This window comes from Hemiscyllium ocellatum, chromosome 12 (genome assembly GCF_020745735.1).
Source record: "Hemiscyllium ocellatum isolate sHemOce1 chromosome 12, sHemOce1.pat.X.cur, whole genome shotgun sequence".
In the NCBI taxonomy this organism is placed as follows: domain Eukaryota; kingdom Metazoa; phylum Chordata; class Chondrichthyes; order Orectolobiformes; family Hemiscylliidae; genus Hemiscyllium; species Hemiscyllium ocellatum.
This window is the reverse complement of record NC_083412.1, coordinates 85480511-85489373: the sequence shown is the minus strand read 5'-3', so window position 1 is coordinate 85489373 and position 8863 is coordinate 85480511. Positions and strand designations below refer to the sequence as shown.

At 44.4% G+C, this 8863-nt stretch overlaps 1 protein-coding gene across 3 annotated transcripts in view; it reads left to right on the top strand.

Annotated features, from left to right (window-relative positions):
* The first annotated feature begins 1073 nt into the window (after window positions 1–1073).
* Window positions 1074–8863, top strand: part of LOC132821181 (interferon-induced GTP-binding protein Mx3-like) — a 34287-nt gene continuing 26497 nt past the window's right edge. The window contains exons 1-3 of one of the 3 annotated variants that reach the window (XM_060833815.1): window positions 1074–1258; window positions 4035–4128; window positions 8103–8295. In XM_060833815.1, coding sequence (XP_060689798.1) covers window positions 8106–8295 — 190 coding nt within the window. In that variant the 5' untranslated portion in view covers window positions 1074–1258; window positions 4035–4128; window positions 8103–8105. The remainder of the gene's footprint in view (window positions 1259–4034; window positions 4129–8102; window positions 8296–8863) is intronic. The other 2 variants (XM_060833816.1, XM_060833817.1) reach the window with 2 other exon arrangements.

Here is an 8863-nt window from a genome sequence, read left to right as displayed (position 1 = left end):
CTGATATGATTTTAACCCCAATTTTACATTCCTGTAAATCGCCAGTAATCTTTCGTGCCCTTGGTGAAGTATCAAATGTCTATGAATCACTACCTTAAAGTATTTAAAGATTCTGCATCTACTACATTTTGAGGAAGGGACTTTCAAGACTGACACCTCTCTCAGAGGAAACCATATTTTGATACCTCTATCTCAAACGGATTACCTCATATTTTAAATTAAGACCACTAGTTTTAGATTCTCCCACAAGAGGAGTGGGATCCATTCACTGGAGTTTAGAAGAATAAGAGATGATGTCATTGAAACATACAAGATTCCCGAGAGGATGTTTCCTGTCATGGGATAGTTTCAGACCAGTGGGCATAGTGTCAGAATAAAGGGACACCAATTTGAAACTGAAACAAGGGGGAAGTTTTTCTTTGGAACTCCCTGTCACAGACAGCAGTGGTGGAAGAGACCTTGTGTATATTTAAGGCTGAGACAGATTAATTCTTGTTCAATTGGGGAAATCAATGATTATGGGGAAGTGGCAGGAAAGTGGATGTGAGGAATGATGAATCAGCCATGATTTTATTAAAGGCACAAAAAGGCTTGAGGTGTAGAATGGCTTACTCCTGTTCCTTATGGTCTCATTGTCCTTATCATATCCACAAGGTCAAGACCCCTCAGCACCTTTTGTTTCAACTTAGTCACCTCTGAACCTTTTATCTCAAAAGGATACAGGTCTAGCCTATTTAGCCTTTACTCAGAGGGCAATCCATTCATTTCAGGTATTAGTCAACTTTCTCCAACACAATGACATCCTTCTGTAAACACGGTGATCAGTACCTGTACTGTACACAATCCTCCAGGTGCAGTCTCACTCATGGTCTGCATTACTGAAGCATAATCTCCCTACTCTTGCATTCAGTTCCCCTTACAGTAAAACATTACATTCTAAACTTTCCTTGTTCCTCTTCTCTCTCTCTCTCTCTGTGTTGCCTTTTAAACAAAACCCTTAGCAGTCCGGTGCTGACAGGAAATGAGTCACGCACGGAACTTTCTGTTCAATTTACGTGAAATTGAAAGTGAAAGTCAGAAAGTCACCTCCAGTCCGAAATCTCTCCTACAAAGTGTTTATCGGTTCTTTGGGAATCAGGAATAGAAGAGCAAAAAGGCGAAAGGAACAACTGGGACTGAGATCAGAGCACTTTGCATTTTGCTGCACTCAACAGAATCAATAAGCGATAGAGCTTTTTTGGATGGTCCATTTGCTCAGGTACGTCTACCACCTTCTATTTTGATTTCCCTCAATCAGTCCTGTGTAACTCTCAAATGCGGAGTTAAATAAGTACTTACGTTGCATCTTCCCCTCCCCCTCACTCCTTATTCCCACTACCCCCCGGCCTTCCCTCTTGACTCATTTGATTGTTAGAGCAAGCAGAAGACACACTGGGAATTAAACAACACAGGAAGTGAGAGGCTGTCAGAGATGTCAGATGTTTGCGGAAACAAGGCAGTTCACATGATTTTCCCTGTACCTTGTGGGGTGGGCCAGGATAGGGGGTGGCCAGTGATAATGGAATGGTATCAATCTGCCCCACCCCCCACTTCCACCCATTCCTGGAGTCACTGAATGACCATGGACCAGAAACTGTGGGGATAAATAAAACCACAGGATACAACAGAATTAACAATGGAATCAGCCCTCTTTGTTGAGTTCATTCCATCAAAAAGGAAATGTCCCCGCTTTCACACTGTTTTAAGATCCATAAATTGTATGGACGGACATAATCCATCAATCCAAGGATGTCACCAGGGTTGGAGGATTTGAGCTAGAGGGCAGGGCTGAACAGGCTGGGGCTGTTTTCCTTGGAGTGCGGAGGCTGAGGGGAGATGTCATAGAGGTTTATAACATCCTGAGGGGCATGGATAGGATAAACAGACAGAGTCTTTTCCCTGGGGTTGGGGAGTCCAGAACTAGAGGGCATAGGTTTAGGGTGAGGGGCGAAAGATATAAAAGAGACCTAAGGGGCAACGTTTTCACACAGAGGGTGGTATGTGTATGGAATGAGCTGCCAGAGGAAGTGGTGGAGGCTGGTACAATTGCAACATTTAAAAGGCATCTGGATGGATATATGAATAGGAAGGGTTTGGAGGGATATTGGTCAACTGTTGACAAATGGGACTAGATTGGGTTGAGATATCTGGTCAGCATGGACGTGTTGGACCGAAGGGTCTGTTTCCATGCTGTACAACTCTATGACTCTATGAATTCTACAATTGGGATACAGACAGACTCTAACCTCATACCTTTAGTGCATTGTCTGAGCTGAGATGTCACTTTTTTAAACATAAAACCTTCAGTTATCTTGGGAATGTGACTAAAAAGAACTTCTGGGAATTATACGTTAATGAACTGAAACCTGCAACCTATTCTAAAAGATGAAAGACTTAATAGCAATCTAAGTTTGTTCAATATATCATTTCAGCTGCATGACACTGTAATCTTTTGCTACAAATTCTATATCTTATGATCCTGTTCCACAACCACCTGATGAAGGAGCAGCGTTCCGAAAGCTAGTGCTTCCAAATAAACCTGTTGGACTACAACCTGGTGTTGTGTGATTTTTATCTTTGTCCACCTCAGTCCAACACCGGCACCTCTACATCATGGCTACTATTCAAAAACATTGTTACGGATCTGTTAATTGTTTACTTTCCTGACTTTTCCTCACAACCCTTGATCCTTATTGATTAAACGTCTCTCTATCTTAGCCTTGAATATATTTTACAACCCAGCCCTTTGTGGTGGACACTTCCTCAAGTTTACTGTCCTCTGAGAGAAGACATTTCTCTTCAGTTTTGTCTGAGCTGGGCAAACCCTTATTCTAAGATTATACCCTCTGCTCCCAGGCGTTCCCACAAGGGGAAACAACCTCTCCAGGTCTACTGTACGAAGCCCCCTCAGATTCTTCTATGTTTTAACAAGGTCATCTCTCATTCTTTTAAAGCCCCGTGAAGACAAGCTCATCCTTATCAAGTTTTAGCCAGATTTCCCTACTCTTATACTCTATTCCATTTGAAATAAAGGACAACATGACAGCGCAGTACAGGCCCTTCAGTCCTCAATGTTTCACTGACCTGTAAAACCAATCTGAAGCCCATCTAACCTACATTATTCCATTTCCATCCATATGTTTATCCAGTGACCATTTAAATGCCCTTAAAGTTGGCGAAGCTACTATGGTTGCAATCAACATGGCAAAAACAAGGATTTGCAGATGCTGGAGATCAGAGTCTAGATTAGAGCGGTGCTGGGAAAGCATAGCAGGGCAGACAGCATCCGAGGAGCAGGAAAACCAATGTTTCGGGCAAAAGCCCTTTTTCAGGAATGAAGGCAGGGAGCATCTGGGGTGGAAAGAAGGCTTTTGCCTGAAACGTTGATTTTCTTGCTCATCTGATGCTGCCTGATCTGCTGTGCTTTTCCAGCATCACTCTAACCTACTACGGTTGCAGGCAGGGTATTCCACACCCTTAGTACTGCCTGAGTAAAGAACCTGCCTCTGACATCTGTCCTATATCTATCACTCCTCAATTTAAAGGTATATTCCTTTGTGCTATCCATCACCATCCGAGGAAAAAGGCTCACACTGTCCATCCTATCTAACCCTCTGATTATCTTGTATGTCTCTATTAAGTCACCTCTCAACTTTCTTCTCTCTAACGAAAACAGCCTCAAGTCCCTCAGCTTTTCCTCATAAGACATTCCCTCCATACCAGGCAACATCCTGGTAAATCTGCTGTGCACCCTTTCCAATGCTTTCACATCCTTCCAACATCCCACTGTCATCCCTACTAACGCCAAACTATGTTAGCTTCTTCTGATTGACACATGAGAACCATCAAATCTTCTGTACTGCAGGTTTCTCTATCAAAATAATATTCAGCTGCTTCTGTCAAAGTGTATTGCCTCACATTTTCCCTCATTGTATTCCCTCTGCCGAGACTTCGCCTGCTTAACTTGCCTACACCCCTCGAATTCTCGTTTCTAGGAAAGGGCGGAACTTCTCATTCCAGTTTACTTAAGAGTGTCACCTGTAGAGTTTCTGACGGATAACTTCAGGCCTGAAGTCCACACGGGTTCAGGTGAGGTTTGGTTCATTCTTAACTATGGTTCGTATAGAGATGGGAAATCCAAGGTCACGTAACCATTTCTGGATTTGAACGCCCCTTGGAAAAGAAAGTTAAAATCCTGCAGAAGTAGACCTGGTCAAAGAAAGCATCTGTAAAAGCCCAGCAACAGGAGTTCACTTTATGGAAAGGGCTCTGCAATCATTAGATAGCCTAGCTAATGTATGATTTCTCAAACTAATCTTGTTGTTGACTGGCTTGCCACGTTAATAATATTAAACTCCTTCCAAAGGCAAAGGAGATCTGCCAACATCTTCTCAGGCAAACTGGGATGGTCAATGATTGCCAGCATCGATGGTAAGCCTCACATCCTGAGAACAAGATTTAAAATACTGCGATGTCTCTATGCTCAAATAGCCAGCTGAATAAGCACCTCAAGATGTGAAGGTGCCGGTGTTGGACTGGGGCGGTCGAAGAGTGTGGTGTTGGAAAAGCACAGCCGGTCAGGAAGCATCTGTGGAACAGGAGCTCATCATCAGGAACTTATGCTCGAAACGTCGATTCACCTGCACCCCGGATGCTGCCTGACCTGCTGTGCTTTTCCAGCACCACACGTTTCAACTCTGATCTCCACTGCACGGTGGCTCAGTGGTCAACACTACTGCCTCACAGCACCAGTGTCTCAGGTTTGAGTCCAGCCTTGGGTGACTGTCTGTGTGGAGTTTGCACATTCTCCCGTGTCTGTGTGGGTTTCCTCTGGGTGCTCCGGTTTCCTCCCACAGTCCAAAGATGTGCAGATCAGGTGAATTGGCCATGCTAAATTGCTCGCAGAGTTAGCTGCATTAGTCAGAGGGAAATGGGTCTGGGTGGGTTACTCTTCGGAGGGTCAGTGTGGACTTGTTGGGCCGAAGGGCCTGTTTCCACACTGAAGGGAATCTAATCTGTGGGCGGCACGGTGGTTAGCACTGCTGCCTCACAGCGCCTGAGACCCGGGTTCAATTCCCGACTCAGGCGACTGACTGTGTGGAGTTTGCACGTTCTCCCTGTGTCTGCGTGGGTTTCCTCCGGGTGCTCCGGTTTCCTCCCACAGTGCAAAGATGTGTGGGTCAGGTGAATTGGCCATGCTAAATTGCCCGTAGTGTTAGGTAAAGGGTAAATGTAGGGGTATGGGTGAGTTGCACTTCGGCGGGTCGGTGTGGACTTGTTGGGCCGAAGGGCCTGTTTCCACACTGTAAGTAATCTAATCTAATCTAATCTCTAATCTAATCTTTATCCTTGGGGTGGACAAGGTTAAAAATCATACAGCACCAGGTTCTCATCCAACAGCTTTATTTGGAAGTACTAGCTGATGAAGGTACAGTGCTCTGGAAGCTAGTACTTCCAAAATAAATCTGTTGGACTATAACCTGGTATTGTGTGATTTTTAACTCACATCCAACACACATGTGCCAGTGGAAAAACATTCAGCAAAGTACTCCATCCGTTCAGAGGTAGAGGACAGCGAAAAACAAAAACTATTAGGTGAGATAGGAAAGCTTGAAATATTGCGGTAAGTAAATTGGACCTTTCTAACCTCGCAATATCTGCTCTGAGCAAAGGCTTATTGCCAATTTGTTCTTCATCCATTTGGAGTTATGTCCCCAGAGTGGGCTACACCCCCATCTAGTGGTTATGCTGGGGATTGCCAAATATTTCAGTCCAGACTCTCTCAACTACTTTCAGTGACCCAGGAGAGGCAATCCTAAAGGCACCCTTCTTTCTCGCATTGCTTCTGAGGTTTTATGCCGAAAATGGAAGGATATATATGTCCATCCAAATATGAGTAAACACAGCAAGAAAGGAATGGGATGGTTGCTCAGCAGTTAGCACTGCTGCCTCACAGCACCAGGGAACTGGGTTCAATTCACGGGCTACTGTCTGTGTAGAGGCAACATATTCTCCCCATGCCTGCATGGGTTGCCTCTGGGTGCTCTGGTTTCCTCCCACAGGACAAAGATGTGTTGGTTAGGTGGATTGCCCATGGTAAATTGTCCAGGGTTGTGTAAGTTAGGTGGATTAGCCATGGTGCATGCAGAGTTACGGGGATGGGATGGGATGGGATGGGATGGGATGGGTCTGGGTGGGACACTATTTGAGGGTCAGTGTGGACTTGACAGGCTGAATGACCTGTTTCCACACAGTAGGGATCCTATGAACAACTCTGTTTTATACAGCATCTTTCTAGGCCTTAGATTATCACAAAGCTCTGTGCAGCCAATCGTTTCAAACTTATTTAAGAGTAAAGACCAGCCTATTTTGATGGTCCATAGTTGCCCACAATAACGTGACTTGCCTTCTTGAACCATTGTTCTAAATTTCTAGCCAGCTGTTTGACACAACTGAGTGCCTTCCAGTGTTGTCAGGCCATTACAGAAGGCAGGTGCTTGTGCTGTGGATTGAGAGGTACATACAAGCCTGACCAGAAAGTCTATGACAGATTTCCCATCCGAAAGAAAAATTAGATATGGGTTTTAATAGCAGTCATTTTTTTGGCTTATGGTCACAGTAGTTGAGATCAGCTTCAATCCAGATTTGTTCAGTCAACTCAATTATATCCTTCAGCTCTCAAACTCATTAGCTCCAACGGCTGTATTACTTGTCCAGCAACACAACCACTTAGCTATCATAGTCTGAACATTGCTATTGTAATTCAGGAAATAGAGCAGTCACATCTGTGGATCAACTGAGAGATAGAGCTAACGCTGAAGAGCAAGCAGATGACCAGATATTTTCAGACATATTTCCCAATATTTGCAGCCTGACAAGACCGGGGGGCTTGGATTATCCCACATGGCCTTGTGTCTCCCCATTGGCAATCGCTACTTTAAATTTGGAACGGTTTTCTCACAACATGTTAAACTGAGGCAGCATCCACCTTCAAGATAATGTGAAAGATCACACATCGCTAATTTGAAGGATATGAGGTTCTTTCACTCAAAGCTATTGCCTTGGATTTAGTTTTAATTTTTAACTTAGAGAGAGGACTACAGAATGTATCAAATTGCTTCTACAGCCAACAAAAATGGTCACTGAGGTAAAATAGGAAACCCAACATCCAAACTGTGCACAGTAAGATTCCACAAACAGCAACTACAGAAGAGACCAGATGAGCTGACGTTCGGGTTAGTCGAGGATTAAGAATAGCCAGGGATTAAGCCCAACTTCTTCTTTAACCAGTGACATGGGATCTCTCCATCTCAACGGGGAATAACACCTCGCTTTGATTTCTCTTTCTGAATGACAGAGCCTCTGACAGTGCAGCACACCCTCAGCACTGCAGTCCGAGTGTCCACCTAGATTTAGTGCTCAGGTTTTAATTGAAGGGATGGGGGAGGGGTGGGGACTAGGTCACTGTGGGCCCATAACTGTCTGATTCAGAGCTGAGAGCAGTACCTTCTGAACCACCATGTGAAGAAGTGGAAACAAAAACAGGAGTTGCTGGAAAAGCTCTGGAAGGTTGGCTGCATCTGTGCAGAGATATCAAAGTTAACATTTTGGTTCCGGTGACACTTCCTCAGAACTAATGGTAGCTCGGAAAATGTCACCTTCTTTGATTTCTCTCTTCACAGACGCTGCCAGACCTTTTTCCAGCAACTTCTGTTTTTGTTTCTGACATACAGCATCTGCAGTTCTATTGGTTTTTCTTTAGTGTAAGGAAGTGGAACTATGCACATGATAAACACCTAAGTAAAAGCAAGGACTGCAGATGCTGGAAACCAGAGTTTAGATTAGAGTGGTACTGGAAAAGCACAGCAGGTCAGGCAGCATCTGAGGAGCAGGAAAAATCGATGAAGAGCTTTTGCCTGAAACGTCGATTTTCCTGCTCCTCGGATGCTGCCTAACCTGCTGTGTTTTTCCAGCACCACTCTAATCTAGACACATGATAAACACCTTCCAACCACTCGAAGACGACAAATTGTGGAATCTTGATTGAACTGTTCTGTTTTCAGGAAATGGCCAACCTGTTATACACGGAGTATGAAGAGAAAATTCGTCCTTACATTGATCTAATTGATTCCCTGAGGAAACTGGGCTTGAATAAGGACTTACCATTACCCACCATCGTGGTAATTGGAGACCAGAGCTCAGGGAAAAGCTCAGTGCTGGAGATGCTGTCTGAGGTGGCCCTGCCCCGGGGAACTGGTATGAAATGTGTTGTGATTATTCTCTGTGCCTTTGATGTTAGCCAGTTGAGTTCAAGTATGTAGTGTGTTCATTAAAATTCCATTCTCCCACTCTGTTAGTGGAGACACTTTCCCAATGATTGGAAACATTTATTTAACTAAGTAGAGTTGGAGATGGGAGGTCTTGTGGTGCAGTGAGTAGTGTCCCTGTCTCTAAGCTAGAAGCTCCAAGTTCAAGTCCAACCCCACGTGTTGATGGCCAAAGAGGGTATGTTCATATTGCTGCTGATCCAGATTGATTATCAACTTGTGAGTGTTTCCGATATACAGGAGCAGGGGCGAAGAGTGGGAGAGGTGTCAACTATGAGAAAATTGGAACATTTACCACCGCAATCCATAGATCAAGCCTAGACATACATGCAGGACCCCTTGTTCACTCAGTTCACTGAGGTGAATCAGATTAGTGCCACAGTATGAGGGTTGAATGGTGGATTTGGGACCATGGTGTGGATTGTGGCAATGTGAGTGTCACCTTCTGCTGTAGAACTCAAGGAAATGTGTTGGAGAGTGAGGCAGCACATTTCTGC